This window comes from Ctenopharyngodon idella, chromosome 10 (assembly GCF_019924925.1).
Source record: "Ctenopharyngodon idella isolate HZGC_01 chromosome 10, HZGC01, whole genome shotgun sequence".
Taxonomy (NCBI): Eukaryota; Metazoa; Chordata; class Actinopteri; order Cypriniformes; family Xenocyprididae; genus Ctenopharyngodon; species Ctenopharyngodon idella.
Window position 1 is genome coordinate 32,218,254 of NC_067229.1, and position 16,847 is coordinate 32,235,100.

General features: G+C 44.8%; 1 protein-coding gene across 1 annotated transcript in view; it reads right to left on the minus strand.

Moving 5' to 3' along the window:
- Positions 1-3,425: 3,425 nt before the first annotated feature.
- Positions 3,426-16,847, minus strand: part of gfra2b (GDNF family receptor alpha 2b) — a 63,630-nt gene continuing 50,208 nt past the window's right edge. The window contains exons 8-9 of the mRNA XM_051910903.1: positions 11,782-11,832; positions 3,426-4,850 (exon numbers count right to left, since the gene is read on the minus strand). Of these exons, the coding sequence (XP_051766863.1) occupies positions 4,698-4,850; positions 11,782-11,832 (204 nt within the window). The 3' untranslated portion in view covers positions 3,426-4,697. The remainder of the gene's footprint in view (positions 4,851-11,781; positions 11,833-16,847) is intronic.

Sequence of the window (16,847 nt, forward strand, 5' to 3'; positions counted from 1 at the left end):
TTTATTAGCAGATTGTGACAATCAGAGAATTGTGACAAGCAAACTGCGCCAAAAAATACTTTAGTGCTCACTCACTCCAATGAAGCACAGTCAGTTTCCCTATATGCTCTTAAACTACTTAAATATTTGTGTGTACATATATGTGTGTGTGTGTGTATTCTGCAGTGCATATTCTGTAATAAAAATATATACATAATCAACATGTTTTATATTTATCCATTGTTTTTATTTCGATTATGTCATTCGCAACACTTCGTGGGATTATAGTTCTTTCCCTCATTAAAGTCGTTAAGTACTCAGTCTTAAACCTTGGTCTTTTCGTGAGTAGATTGAGTAGATTCAGACAAAAACTGGACAATTGGTTGTAGAAAATATGCCAAAAAATCAGTCTTTGTATCTCCAGAGATGTAAGCACCATACGGACTAAAGAATTTGAAAATATTTTGAAGAATGTTGGTAACCAAACAATCTTGGTGACCATTGACTTGATGTATGGGGTAAAAAAAAAAAAAAAAAAAAAAACAGACATAATTTTCATTCAAATGACAGAATTTTCATTTTTAGGTGAACTTTAAGAGAGACTCAAGAGTCAACACTTAGAGTGAGCACTTAGGAACTTCATGCTGAGTTGACACATCTATAATTTACTCTGTCTCATTTTTTAATGTCAAGTGGACAATGTGGACTTTTATGTCTTTTCACAAAAGAGAAGTATTCAAACAGTTGAAGATATATGCTTCATCATTGTACAAGATTTGGTAGGTGTTGAGTACACTGACATACTAACTATTAATTTTAATTGTATATGCATTCTCAAAGAAGATTGTGTTACATTTCCAATGTGATTAGCTAGCTAGCTGGCTAAAAGTCATGGTTTATCCATACACATGAATGTACCATTCAAATGAGTACTTATAAATGCATATTAATAATATAAGATATTGCATTATTATCAGTGTTATTATTTGACAATTTTGCTATTATTTTACATAAACTCTTCTTTATTGTGCACTTTATTATGCAGTGCAATGCAAATCTCAGCAGATGTTAACCAGCAGGTATGATGAACTCCCAGAAAGCCGTAGGCAGTCCTTGTGGCTGAATAGAAACTAAATGGATAAGTGCACACATACCTGCATATGACTATGCTTATATCATTACAACCAATGGAAGGCAGATTTGCATAGGAAGTTGAGGAGAAGCATCATTAGGTTTCATTTTCCTTGAAAATAAATAGTTTTCATGGACTGTTAAAAATTAGTATTCAGCTAATTAGACAGCATGAACTGATCTAAGGAGTTAAATGGTTCATATTTAAATATTTATTCTGTGGATTACATACATTGGGGTTCAAAATTGTTGTGTTGATGTAATAATGAAGAGGGTCTTAAATGGAAAAAGACTGTATAGTCTTGCTGGCATAAGGATCTAGTTCTAATCTGCCCTTGTAGTTGAACAGCAGATGTGCGCCTATAGAACATATTAATTAGCTGTCATATTTTGAAAGAAATTAGTGAAGAGAGATAGACACATGATGCCTGGATGATGGGAGAAGTGGAGCAGATGGAGACGCTCTGATGAAGGACATCAAGATGGCAAACAGGCGGTTATGCAGTCTAGTGGTTAAAGTCTGGGCTGGTAACTTGAAATGTCAAAACTGTGCTCTTAAAAGACCCCCTTTTAACCCCAGAGTGACTATCTCAATAATAATTCAATGTCGTATTCTCAGTGAACACATGTTGTTCAATTGGACAGTGCAGTTGCAATGTGTTGGTCGAGCATTTGCAAGTATTTTTCTTGAAACTAAATGACAAATTAGTATGTTAAAATGCATTGAAAAATACCCCATGAAGCTCCAGCAGCAGATAAGCATCATACAATAATAAAAGCAGCTGAATTGCTACAGCTGGCAGGCACTTTGACAGCAAACATCTCGCAGTGACAACGCCCATGTGTTTGTGTGTTGATTCCATTCATAACTGCCAAGGATTATCATCAGACCTTGAGCTGATTTCTGGGGGGCAGTGGTGCTTTTACAGATGTTCACTATGTTTTTACAGAATGCCAGTCTTTTGGGGAAAAAATGCAGTTGATCAGAATACTTGTTTAAATGTTTAAAGCAATGTTTAGCCCATTCTATTTGTTGTTTCCACATGATAAAGGCTACATTTAAATTCAGTGTGAAATGCAACCCATTTTGCCTCATTAATATTATGTATTTTTAAGTAAAACTAGATGTTCGGGGGAAAAAAAAAACAAAAAGAAAAAGGCTGATAGGCTGGGACTTCATTTTGTCCATTGGAAATTGTTTGGATTGTGAAAAGTGGGCATTACATACCAGAATGGATCCAGACTGAATGCAAGTTTGCAGTTGGTTAAAATGATCTAATACAGCGCAACGGTTGGTTTTGGAAGCAAATATCCCAGTTATTTTTCCATAAGGGAATTGATTTTTGACAATAACTGTTAAAGGCAGACCTACTGTAAGCTACAAGGTTGTTAATCAATGATAAATGCTTTTGTTTAAGCCATCAGCCTGCATTATTATATAACTTATTTTTTAAATTCCTGGTGAAAATCTACATTAGCCATTCTGCCTCAAAATCTCCAGTCATAATACTTAATGGGATTTTAGTTCTTTCCCTTATTAAAGCCATCTTGTTCCTTCATCTTTTTGGACGCTTTTTGAACACTTTTTTTTTGTTTCAAATCAACGTTTGTTGTGATTCACCTCGTAGCTAGCTGGTTTGGTTCAAAGACCTTTTTAAACTTCCTATGGGAAAAATACTACCAGAATGAAAGCAGTTGAAAAAGTGGACAGCACTGTTGCACTCTATGATGATTTATTAAGAATGTTCAGGAGGAGCACATTCAGATTATCTTCCCAATCAGTGTGAGAGGAGTCTTATATATAGAGCTGACTTACCTCTGTTCCACAACAGTTTTTTCCAGCATCCCTCCAACACCCCAACTTTTCAATCTCAATTATTCCTATCCCAGCCAGGTGCTCTGGGTTCAGCTGAAATTCAAAGCACCAAATATGCATATTTTATAGAGTGAATTCAGGGTGATTGGGACACTTTTTGCCATTGAGATTACTTGGAAAAAGTGTCCCAATCAACCTGAATTCACCCTACTATATCTGAACATACTTAAGTGTGAACTCGTGACTCGTTTCAGACGAAGAGCAATTAGGTTTGTTTTCATTACATTTAATTAAGAAATTTAGAAAATTAAAGAAATTTAATGAAGGTTTGAAGAGTTTTTTTCTTATGAATAATGTTAAATGGGGTGAATTCTCATTTCATGTCGACTTTAAATATGTTATTTCAGGTTTCACAAAGCATTTCAAAACTTATTCCAAGATAATCACTCTGACCTACGTTAATTCTGCAGTAGATGCTGTTAAAGTCATGACTCTTCGAGACATTACTATATGTTTTTATTCAGATTTAAACAAATATTTCTGACACATTCTTGAGCATCTGTCTTGTCTCATTTTAAAGCATCACAAATGAACCAAGACATTTCTGAGTCATAGGAACTGCTATTTTTGAATGTCTGAAATCATCTCAGTTGGTCTTGGCGGCAAATCAGCAAGTGGTACGGTCTGAAACCATTACATAAGAGAGAGGAACAGAGCAAAGACAAAAAAGTAAGGCCACACGATAGATTGCACACTATAAAATACACCAACAATTGACCCTCTCCGCAAATGGATCTTTTGTTCTGCTCTCCTCGGAGCACTTTTCTTTGAGTATAATCCAAGTCTTTTGGCAAGAAAAAAATGATTACACATAATAACAGCCTAAGACGAACATCATTGGCACTGACGGCTCTCCATGGTGATACGTTTCACATGGCTCTCTGCATTTGTTCTAGTTCCCCGTGTCTCGGCTTTCCAGCACATGCTAAAGGTTCTTTAGAGATAAAACAGGAAAAAAGCTCAAGATTTTCTCAAAGAAACTCATATACTTACAAACATCATTATACACATTGTACACAGGGCAGTATGGTCCGAGTTTAGTACGTACCAAACATGTCACTGATGAATCCTTATAGTTCGCTGGAAACAAATTTGAGAAATTTAAAAGGGCACAAATTGAGATTTTATCCATTTTTTTTTTTTTTTTTCTTTGAACAAAAGAAACATTTACATGGAGTTATTGGTAATGATCAAGGCAGTGAGCACTATTGTACTGATGTGAGCAGGGGGATAGCAAAGAGTGTTGTTTTTATAATAGATACTCTATATCTCTAGGTAAATATACAGAGAGAGTTCATCAATGGGTCACATGATTGCCTGGCTGCATTTTACAGCATGTTCTCAATCAACTGTCCATCATAATATGAGAGAACATGGTTTGTTACTTTCCCCCTGGCATGAGAAGGCATTTATAGAAGTTCTCTGTGTTTGCTCTCAGCTTCTCAACATCCACATTTGCTTCAAAACCGCTGGTGGTTCCTCCTTTTCTCTTGGATGGGGAAGTGGTGTTTCAAGTCTTTTAAAAGCTCCTTTAAAGGATTTGTTGTTTTTTGTTTCGACTGTTTTTTTAAAGATGGCGTGTGATACACACATACACACACACTAAGAGAGAGAGAGAGAGAGAAAGATCAATGTCACTTGAGAGAAGTTCTTTGATTGAGGTCAGAAGAATCCATCAGATGCTTCCTGGTGTTGCAGAGTCAGGTTGTATTTACAGAACCTGATTGACCAGTGCAAAGGCCAGTGTCAGTGTGGCGGCAGAAACACTGATTGAAGTCACCGATGAATGTCTGGCTCTGTTGTTGTCAGCCTGGTGAGAGCCCACCGAGTCAATGGATCCCTCCATATTGGGGTTTAACACATTCTGCAGAAATATTACAAGCTTTTTTAATTATCTGCTTTGTTCGAGTATTCGGATTACGGGTCATTCCTGTTCCTTTTTGTACACAATCATTTTTAAACGTTACTATGTTTGTGCTGTAATTTAAGAGGTATTTCTATAAAAGCGTAGGAGACTTTCAGAAATATGCTCATGTAAAGCTCAGGTATTTAAACTTTATTAATTTTAACTTTAATATAAATGAATTCACATCCTGCTGCATGATGCCATTAAAGTTATGACTTATTTAGTTAAAGAGATATTACAAGACTAAGATGGAAAGTGATATTAAGGTCACTGACCACCTATGAAATAATTTAATAATAAATTGCCTCAAAATTTTAATGAAGAGAAAGAAAAAATGAAGAAATATGTGGAATATTTATTGAAAAAAAAATGTCCTGTTAAGGCCGGAACACACCAAGCCGACGCCGACGAACTAGTGGCGACGAAAGCAGACTGCAGGGTTGGCTCACGTCGGCAGCGCCTGTGTCCAAAGTTGCCCTGACACACCAAACACACCCCTGACACACACGCTCGACACCCGACGGCCAAGTAGCACGTCCGTTCTGCGCCTGCGCAAGATGAAATGCCTTTCCGTACCAGCAGGTGGCAGTAGCTGAACAGCCAATCAGAACGATCAGATGGCCCAACGGACCGACGAGCGCCGACGCCGATTCAACATTTCGAATCGGCCGGAAAAAAAACGACGAGGACCAACTTCAGCCGACGGTGCAGAACACACTGAGAAACGTCTCGGTTACGTATGTAACCCTCGTTCCCTGAAGGAGGGAACGGAGACGTACGTCAGTAGTGACCGATGAATTGGGATATCGCTAGAGAGCCCTATCAGCTTCGAGTGAACTACAACAGGCCAATGGAGTTGGCGTGCGATATTTGCATAATGCGCACCGCCCCCGCCAGGTGGTATAAATAGGGAGCAGATGCAATCGCACTCTGTTTTTCGCTGAGGAGACAATCTAGTCCGCACTACAGCGAGGGTACAGCAACTGTGGCGACGGGACGTACGTCTCCGTTCCCTCCTTCAGGGAACGAGGGTTACATACGTAACCGAGACGTTCCCTTTCAGTTGGTCACGTTCGACGTACGTCAGTAGTGACCGACGAATTGGGATCCCAAATAAAGCGCCACAGTATGAACCCCTTCCAGTGCCCAGCGCAAGCTCTAGCCACCCGGCACACCAGTGGACGGGGAAGGGGGCGAGCTTACGCCGAGAGAGTCTACTGCTGTTCCGACATACCCACTAAGTAAACTAGACTACACTGGGGAAGCGAACCCGTAGGGGACGCTGCGGAGACCACTACCCACCCGTAGGGGAGGAATTTACGTGGAGAGTACACATATGGACTGGCCGTGGGCAGTACGCATATGGAGTCCCTGGGATGGCTCCACCTGGTAGGGGGAGACTCATCTGACAGGTGACAGCAGAGCTGGCTCTGCTAGGGAAAGACACGGGCTCGGCGTAGGGAGTTGACCGTGGACAAATACACACATGGGACCGCTCACGTGGAGGGGTCATGACATGTGGAACCCAGCCAAACGTCAACGTCGGTGACGGAGGTTTGGCCTGGCATCAGACACTCCGCAATGTCCGAGCCGAAGGGGGAGGCGGAGGAACTCGACAGGGTTCGCCAAGCGGGGAACTCGACTGGAGTGAAAAGGATGCACGTATCCGGCCCAGGGGGCGGGAGTGGCATTGCAAGCCAACACTAGAACGGGCTCTTCGCGTCTACCGGCTGGTGGAAGCGAGTACACGGGAAGATACCGGTTCTACATGAAGGCTATAGAATCTAGCGAACGTGTTAGGTGTCGCCCAGCCCGCAGCTCTACAGATATCTGTCAGCGAGGCGCCGTGCGCCAGCGCCCAGGAAGAGGCCACTCCTCTGGTGGAGTGGGCTCTCAACCTGAGCGGGCAAGGCATGCCCTGGGACTCATACGCCAGGGCGATGGCGTCCACTATCCAGTGGGCCATCCTCTGCTTGGAGACAGCCTTTCCCTTCTGCTGGCCTCCGTAACAGACAAAGAGCTGATCTGAGGTCCTGAAGCTTCGCGTTCTGTCGAATTCCAGGCACGATTCGTCAACCGAAAATGCGTGCAGGTCCCCTACCCTCTTGAGCGAGGCCAATGCAACCAGGAGGACGGTCTTTAGGGACAGTACTTTTAACTCGACTGATTGCAAAGGCTCGAAGGGACGACCCCGGAGAGATGTAAGAACCAGGGTCAAATCCCAAGAGGGTACAGAGGGGGGCCGGGGAGGATTCAGTCTCCTCGCCCCCCTCAAGAACCTGACGATCAGATCGTGCTTCCCTAGCGATTTACCATCAACTGCATAGTGATGTGCGGCGATAGCGGCAACATACACCTTGAGGGTGGAGGGAGACAGCCTTCGCTCCAGGCCCTCTTGCAGAAAGGAAAGCAGGGTTCTGACCGAACATGATCGGGGGTCCTCTCGCTCTGGTTGAGAGGAACACCATTCGGCGAATAGGTTCCACTTCAGCGCATAGAGGTTCCTCGTAGAAGGAGCTCTAGCGGAAGTGATGGTGTCTGCGACCGCTTGCGGGAGATCACTCAGAACCTCCGCGTCCCGTCCAGGGACCACACATGGAGTTTCCACAGGTCGGGACGCGGGTGCCAGAGGGTGCCCCGTCTCTGAGTCAGGAGGTCCTTCCTCAGAGGAATGGGCCAGGGAGGTGCTGTCGCGAGGAGCGTGAGGTCCGAGAACCAGGTCCGAGTGGGCCAGTATGGAGCCACTAACAAGACCTGCTCCTCGTCCTCCCTGACTTTGCACAGGAGCTGTGCGAGAAGGCTCACTGGGGGAAACGCATATTTGCGTAGGCCCCGGGGCCAGCTGATTGCCAGGGCATCCGTGCCGAGCGTGCCGCCGGTCAGGGAATAGAACAACTGGCAGTGGGCAGTCTCCGGGGAGGCGAACAGATCTATCTGTGCCTCGCCGAAGCGCTGCCAGATCAGCTGGACCACCTGGGGATGGAGCCGCCATTCGCCCGGAAGCGGAGGCTGCCGTGAGAGCTCGTCAGCTGAACGGTTGAGCACGCCTGGGATGTGAATGGCACGAAGCGACCTCAGATGCTTCTGACTCCATAGCAAGAGATGGCGGGCGAGTTGCGACATACGGCGGGAGCGTAGACCACCCTGATAGTTGATGTACGCAACGGCCGCAGTGCTGTCCGAGCGGACCAGTACGTGCTTGTCTGTCAACAGCTTCTGGAAGCGGCCCAGTGCAAGACGTACTGCTAGCAACTCGAGGCAATTGATATGCCACTGCAGCTGGGGCCCCGTCCACAGACCCGAGGCTGCATGCCCGTTGTACGTGGCTCCCCACCCCGTGGAGGAGGCATCTGTATGGACCACAGCATGCCTGGACACTTGTTCGAGGGGAACTCCCGCCCGCAGGAACGAAGGGTCCGACCACTTGGTGAGGGTGCGACGGCAGTTCGGTGTCACAGGGACACGGAACGTACCGCGCTGCCACGCCCATCTCGGGAGCCAGCAGCGGAGCCAGTGTTGAAGCGGCCTCATATGAAGCAATCCGAGCGGCGTGACTGCGGCTGCGGATGCCATATGCCCCAGGAGCCTCTGAAAAAGTTTCAGTGGGGCCGCTGTCCTGCGCTTGAGCGTACTCAGGCAGGTCAACACTGACTGGACGCGCTCCTCGGTGAGGCGCGCAGTCCGGGCGACCGAATCCAGTTCCATACCGAGATAAGAGATCCTCTGCCCGGGGGAGAGTTTGCTCTTGTCCCAGTTGACCCGAAGACCCAACCGACTGAGGTGAGCTAACACCATGTCCCTGTGTTCGCACAACTGCTCCCGCGAACTGGCCAGGATGAGCCAGTCGTCGAGGTAGTTGAGGATGCGAACGCCCTGTTCCTTAAGCGGAACAATGGCCGCCTCCGCAACCTTCGTGAAGACGCGGGGCGACAGGGCCAGCCCGAAGGGTAGGACTTTGTACTGATATGCCCGACCCTCGAACGCAAACCGTAGGAAGGGTCTGTGACGAGGCAGAATCGAGACATGAAAGTACGTGTCCTTCAGGTCGATCGCTGCGAACCAATCCTGGGGACGGACGCATTCGAAAATGCGCTTCTGCGTAAGCATCTTGAACGGCAGCCTGTGAAGGGACCGGTTCAGGACACGCAGATCCAGGATTGGCCGTAGCCCACCGCCCTCCTTTGGTACAATGAAGTAGGGGCTGTAGAACCCTGACTTCATATCGGCTGGAGGGACCGGCTCGATTGCATCCTTCGCCAGGAGGACAGCAATCTCCGCCCGGAGAACAGGTGCATTGTCCAGGGACACTGGGGGGCGGCCTCGACCATCACACTGGGACCTGCTGGCGAAGTGAGAGTGGGCTGCGAGTGGCAAGGCGGAGCCTCGCGCGCTGACAGCCGCAGTCTCTTGTGACCTGGAGGATTGGGAAACTGCTCTTTTTGTGATGAAGTGGGTACCGCTGGACTCCGCAGAGCCAGCGGCGGGACAGACAATTTCACAAATTCCCCCCGGCCCTCCTCCGGGGGTGGGAGAGAGACGATGGAGTCCTCTCCCGAAGAGCAGGAACCTTCCCCTCCAGGTCGCCCGTCTCAGGGTCGCGTCTTCCTCGACCTCTTGCCACCTGGCTTGGCCTGAGTGGGCTGGGCGCCGCGTCCGCGACCGGCACCCTGCTGTTTGGCTGGTGTAGGCTGCTGCTTTGCCAACTTAGCAGGGGCGGAGGACGACGCAGGCGGGCGCCCTCGGCGACGAGCGGGCTGAGGCTGTGCTGCCGGCGGCGGGGTGGAGGCAGCAGCGGACCGCCGGGGCAGGACGTGTTTGATAGCCTCAGCCTGCTTCTGGGCGGCAGAGAACTGCTGGGCGAAGCCGAAAAGGCCGACCTGTGATATGGGGGAGTCCAGGAACCGATATTTGTTGGTATCCCTCATATCAGCAAGGGTCAGCCAGAGGTGGCGTTGCTGGACCACAAGCGTGGCCATCGCCTGACCAACAGAACGTGCCGTCACCTTAGTCGCCCGGAGGGCGAGGTCCATGGCGGCACGCAGCTCCCCAAGCAGCTGCTGGTCAAGACCTCCCTGGGGCATTTCCATCAACGCTTTTGCCTGATGAACTTGCAAAAGGGCCATGGCATGCAAGGCGGAGGCAGCCTGTCCGCAGGCTCTGTAAGCTTTCTCTGTCAAGCCTGACGAGAATTTACAGGCCCGGGATGGGAGACGCGGCTCACCGCGCCAGCCAGAGGCCGTTGGACACCGTTGCATCGCAACAGACCTCTCGACTGGGGGAATCCGCGTATATCCCCTAGCCTCCCCGCCATCCAGGTTGGTGAAGGCGGACGAGGGACCAGGTCTCGCACGAACGCTATAGGGCGTCCGCCAGGACCTGGTCACCTCATCATGCACCTCCGGGAAGAATGGCATCGGGGCGGGGCGCTGGGGACCAGCGCGGGCCACCCCGAGGTACCAATCATCGAGCCGAGAAGGTTCGGGACACGGTGGAGGGTTCCAGACGAGCCCGACCTTCTCGGCAGCCCGGGAAAGCATAGCCGTCAACTCAGGATCAGGCTCGGACAACGCTACGGTCCCGGAGGGAGGTAACGCAGCCGAGTCCTCATCTCCCGAGGACTCTTGCTCACCTTCCGATGCCGCGATCGACATGCAGTCATCCGCCGGTGCTCCGAAAGAAACGGCTGGTCGCTCCGTAGAGGGACCAGCACGCTCAGTCGGCAACACCACCGGTTGCAGTGAGGTAGAGGGGACAGGGGCCCGCGGAGCGGCGCTCGGCGGGGAAGCCCTGACCGTGATCCTCAGATCACCCTGCCTATACGCCGGCGCACCGTCACCCCGGCCGAAGCCAGAGAAAACGGCGGCACGGGGCATAGGAGAGGGGACCCCCGCTCCCTGAGAACCAAGGAACGAGAGTCTCGATCTCAACACTGCAATAGTCATGTTCCCACAGTGAGAACATGAACTATCCACAAAAGCTGCTTCAGCGTGCTGAACGCCCAGGCACGTGATGCAGCGATTGTGACCGTCAGCGGGGACCAATGAACGACCGCATCCAGTAACGCACAGACGAAATGACATCTTGAAAAAGACGCAGGGTTCGTCTGTGAAGCTCTTTCAGGAGGGGAAAATTCAGCTCTCTTGTGCTGAAGCACACAGGGAGTGTCACGATGTGTTCGGGTACACCACTCCCCGAACACAACGGAGGAACCGGCCCAAATCGCAACAGACACAATGCTGGGAATTGGAAATGTGTGCTGTAAAAACAGCAGTTGAGAGCTTTAAGCTCAGGCTCCCCGGGAAGCTCGCGACCTCGCTGAAGTGCCGTCACACCAACACAAGAAGAAGAAATTTTCCTTTCTTTTCTTAGCTTGAAGAATTCACTGAAGTCTGAAGCTGGAAACACACTAGATGGCTCCGAAGCGAAAGACAGAGTGCGATTGCATCTGCTCCCCTATTTATACCACCTGGCGGGGGTGGTGCGCATTATGCAAATATCGCACGCCAACTCCATTGGCCTGTTGTAGTTCACTCGAAGCTGATAGGGCTCTCTAGCGATATCCCAATTCGTCGGTCACTACTGACGTACGTCGAACGTGACCGACTGAAAGGGAAACTTAGTCGGCCGACGAACCAAAACTGCCTGACGGCCAACCGTTGGCTTGGTGTGTTCCGGCCTTTAGAAGTGCAGCCTCATGAGAAAAAAAGTAATAAAATTTTTGAAATTTACCCTTGGTCACTTAATTATGATTTTGTGATAAAAATAATATGATTTCAATCTTTTTTTTAAAAAAAAGTGCATATAATAATTTACCCAATATACATAGATATATATCAAGTTAGAGGGGACAAGACAGGAACAACAAAATTATGTTTGAAATGTTTCTTACCTCATCAGCACATTCAAAACTGTTAGAAGAAGAACATTTCTGCTCACTGTCCTGTGAAAATAGAAATAATATTCTTAGGATTGCATCCATAAATGAAATACTGCACTGGTTAATGTTGATTGTGTCTGGCTGCCCAACAACCATCATTCCATCATGAACCTACAATTACCCAAGACATACACTGAGCTGTAGTGGAACAGAATTGTGTAATTTTTTGGATGTTAAAATACTTCTATCCTAGCTTAATATGAAGAGTAAGTCATTTGTAGGTTGACTCCCCTGAAAAGTAAACACTGTGTCGAAGTGAAATCATAATGTTTGAGCATCTCAACAAGTCCAACACAACAACATCGTCTCAAGCAATAGCGTGATTTAAGGGTGGAACTATCTGTCTGGCTGACGAATGACAGATGGGGGTGCAGACATTACAAACTTAACCTTTAAATATTCAGAAATCAGTTGATTTTACTGAAGATGGAAATTATGTGGCCAGTCGTGTTAGAATGGTTCACTCTGTAAGTGTCACTTCTGTGTGAAATGTCACTTATATCAAGATGCTGTGAGCAGGTGGTATTTCACATGCCATGAAGCAGAATAAATGCATTGGATACTCTTAATAATTGAAATTTATGACATAGTCATGCACTTAATGTGCTCAAGAAGTTCTCAGCTAGTTATAGTTTGTTAACTACAAAACAATATCCCCTTTCACATATATAGTCTTTACTGGTAAATTACCAGTAAGAGATCATGTGTGAACAGGACCTTTTCAAAAATACAGGTAAATTGGTTCTAGCAATTTACCAGTAAGGGAAGTTGTAACATTACCAGTAAATTACCAGTAATGTGCTCTGTGTGAACGCAGTATGAAGTCAGAACGTGCTGACGTAAGAAGTGCTTTGGGCCAATCAAAGTGGCGATGAGGCGATTACTCTGCACTGTTTACAGTAGCTTTTTAATAGTTTTAAAATTTAAATATGCGCTAGATGATCATCTTTGTCTGTTGCGCCACGTCTCGCAGCTTTTTCAATGTGTTGTGCTCGAGAACCTGCATTCTTTTCCATTCATCAGTTTTGCGGCTCTGCAGTTGAATACTATTATGTGCATCTCGTGTTTTTAAGAGCTAAAACGCAGTCTGTTTGATCATCCATTATGCCTGTCACTCAGACATTAAAAAATTAAACAGATGCTGATGTGCGAAATGGTCTCTTACCGATAAAAAGCCAGAATGCCGTTTTTAAAGTTTAGAAGTGTTTTGGTTCAGGAAATGTGCTACCAGGTTGGTGTTTCCATTAAAACACAGTGGATCCAGTACTCAATCATTTAATTGTAAAGAGCAGCATGGGAATCAAGCCATATTTGTATGAGAGTCAGACATAGAGTTGTACTGTTTAATGTCAGGAACACACCAACTCTACAGAAATCTTTTAGTCTTTTAGGAGAGAAGGAAAAGGAAAGTCTGCTTCAGCTGCATGTTGCACACACCAACACACACCAAACAAAAGGCAGCTAATCAATCATTTGGTGCACCTGAGGAGACCTGGCTCCTCCCATGACTGGCTATGTCATGTGATCCCATGAGAATTCTCAACACTGTTGCTTGTGTGTACAGCATATTTGTGTTTTTACCGCTAGTCATTCTGGTATTTTTACGGTAATTTACCTGGATTGTTGTGTGAAAGGGACTAATCATAAATTTAACATCTCTTGTCTTTTTGAGAAAAATCAACAACGGCAGCCTCTTTGATGTAAAACCATAATTAAGAAGTTTTACAAAACAAAATCACAAAATGGTTTGCTTGATTGATTCTTTGAGTTGCTTTTCCCACAAGAAACAGTTTTTAGGGCTGCTTTATGAATCAGAAGGCAGTTCTGTAAAATGCAATAGAAAGAAAGAAAGAAAGAAAGAAAGAAAGCATAGAATCAATGAATAAAGATAAAACACTGGCTTCAGAGCATAACAAGCTGTTTGAAATGAAAGCAAACAAACAGAAACCCAAGAAGAACTTCATAGGCCTGGTGACATTAATAAGCAAGATTAATAACTGATCGTTTCAGTGCCCTATTTAACAGCACAGATAAATCCCAGACTACATAAAGAAATGGATTCATCTCAGAAAACATGAATTTCCACTTGTACCCATCGGTAAACATTCCTTGGCGAATTCACTAAACAGTTGCAGCCATTTTGCGCCGACAATATTTCATCGCAAAACTGGCATCATATTCACCAACCACCTGAAATCCAGTTTATCCATCCAGTTTAACCATCTATTTTTGTGTAGCAACAAAATGTCGTTAAACTCTGTGATGTCATGTGCTTTTGGTCTTGAGTATATCTCGTTCCCTAAGGAGGTTGGGTATTTTGTCATATTTCATAGAATCTCAAACAATTCCAGTAATCTGTCAACTAATTTATGTATCTGTTCGGATAGAAAACAGCTCTTTCATTTCAGCATCTGTACAATTTGATGACATTTCTTTGCACAAGATAATCAAGTTTTTCAAGTGCTTTTCTATAAACTGAAAATTGGTCCTGTTCATGCATGACCTCTAAAAACAAAATACAGTTAAATTAATGGAAATCCTGCATTTGTGAAGGCACCTATTGTCATTCTATTCAGCACAAATATTTATTCTTTCTATCCAACTATACCAATTTTTTTTTTTTTTTAAATAAAACGTTGCTAAGGGTGGAATAGCATTTGAACAGTGATTCGGACAGAACAAGTAAATCTGTTTTCTGCAAAAAGTGTTATGCCTTATAATATCCACCCTAAAATATCCAAATTTGACTCTTTTTTTAATCACAAACTAATATGATATGAGGTGAAACTCCAACCATTAAGGAAACGGACGTGTTTTCCCCTCGTTTTTATGAAAAGCTGGATTCATTTTTTTCAATGAGAGATAGAAATAATCACAGACTTGACATTCTTGAGTACAGCTGCATATTTCAACCCATTTCATACTCTCAATTTGTTCAACACATTCAACTTGTAAACGCACCAAGTAATCGAGCAGAGATGAGAAGCAATGTCAGATACCACTTTTCACAGATTGACTGTTTGCCTCCTACGACAATTGCCAGAGACATAAATTAAAATAGTTATTTCCCGCGTGACTATATGATATTTCTGTCTGTGGAGTTTTCATAATTTGTTTCAGCATGGATGAGAGAGTACAGTCATTTTCTTCAGTACCCAGGGGCTTATAACTGAATCCTCAGGACTTAGGACAGAACTGCAAGGCACGATATGATGAAAGTGGTCACACAAAGCCGTATCTCTATAATGCAGCCCCTTTCAAACTTGGATTAACTGACAAATTAGTGTTTATAATGACATCACTTATTTACATTGGATTACATAGCTTCTTGTGTGCAACCAAAATCATACTAACCAAATCATCCTTAAGATCAACAACCAACATATGCATCGACATAACATCTAGTTAACAACAGAGACTTTTACTAAGAGGAGAGAGAAGGGTTAAATGATATATGGACATGACATGGGCCAGATTCAAACCTTAATCTTACATCTGAGCGCCAAGGCTCAATATTTCATGAGCATGTGAATTAACCACTATGCCATGGCAGCTTTCTCCATGTTACAGACCTCGTTGTTGCGGACAGCCATGCTGCATGTCTGCTCTGAATGTCCCCTGCATGAGTTGACAAATGCCCTTAGTTTATGAATTATTCACCTACATATTGAATTATACAAAAGTATTTTACCTTCCACTAGACACTCTGCACTAGACCCCCCCCAAAAGGGGGATTCTGCTTCCCTCAGTTATTTTAATGATTGCAATAGTTAGTGTCCTCAAGGTTTGGCCTAGATTTAAGCAGGGCTTAATGGAATTTCTGTGTTTTGCTTTTGTACATGTACAAAGCAGTGATACAGGTTTTAGCACTAATCTTGACATTTAGAGCAATTTTGATGGCATGCACAGGAGGCATTTTTTTCTGCGTGGGCTAGCATAAATACAAGCACTACTACTGCCCATTACGCTGACTTGCATGATTTCTATGCTACTAGTAGTAGCGTTGCAGTACTCGAGACCGGTCTTGGTCTTGAGACTGGTCTTAAGACTGTTTTTTTGAAGGTCTTGGTCTTGTCTTGGTCTCAACCGCATTTGGTCTTGGTCTTGACTTGGTCTCAGACTAAAAGGACTCAGGATTTTATTTCAAGACCAGTCAAGACCACAACTGCGGGGATATCGCTAAATTGCCGTCGCATTGTCTGATTTCTTTGGTAACATCATTAATTTCATTGGATGTAGAACTTCCTGCCTCAAATGCAATCAGTAACTTATTTCTAATTTCATTTTTGTTATTGTTGTGCCAGGTCAGAAATCAACAAGGGATTGTGTCCAAAATGTCACCAAAATTAATACAAATGCCCACAAAAATCAAGATATGATTGCAAAAAAGTACTTATATAAGATCTTGATATATATAACATATGATTTAATTAAGCAATATCACAAGAAAGAGGGCTGTTTTCACAAATATGAGCACAACTGCAAACATGATACTGATTTTTTACAATTGTTCAATAAACAAAATTTTATTTTTAAAACAATAATTTCAATATTATTTATGAATTTGTAATTGTACCAATTCAGATGCAACTTCTGTTCCACCTCTGCAGTGTAAAGATGAATTTTGATTGGTAACAGCTCTATATAGTGTCTTATTATTCTAATTGTAATTATTGATTAAAATAAGACATTTCTCATGCAGTAAATGTGAATCTTTCAGATGAATTTGAGGAGTGCTAGTCTGGTCTTGGTCTTGACTCGGCCTCGACTTGCCTTGGTCTTGGTCTTGTCTTGGTCTCAACCCCCCAAAGTCTTGGTTCCGACACACACTGGTCTTGGTCTCGGGTTGGGTGTTCTTGACTACAACACTAGCTACTAGCACAAGACTGTGTGTTCACCAAAGTATTTTTCCTATGTATTGCTGTGTACTTGGTGTTTTTTTTCTGGTCACTGAGAGTTGAAAAAATTTTCATTACTGTCACTTTGTGACAGCCGTCCTATCACAGTGGAGGAGGGGC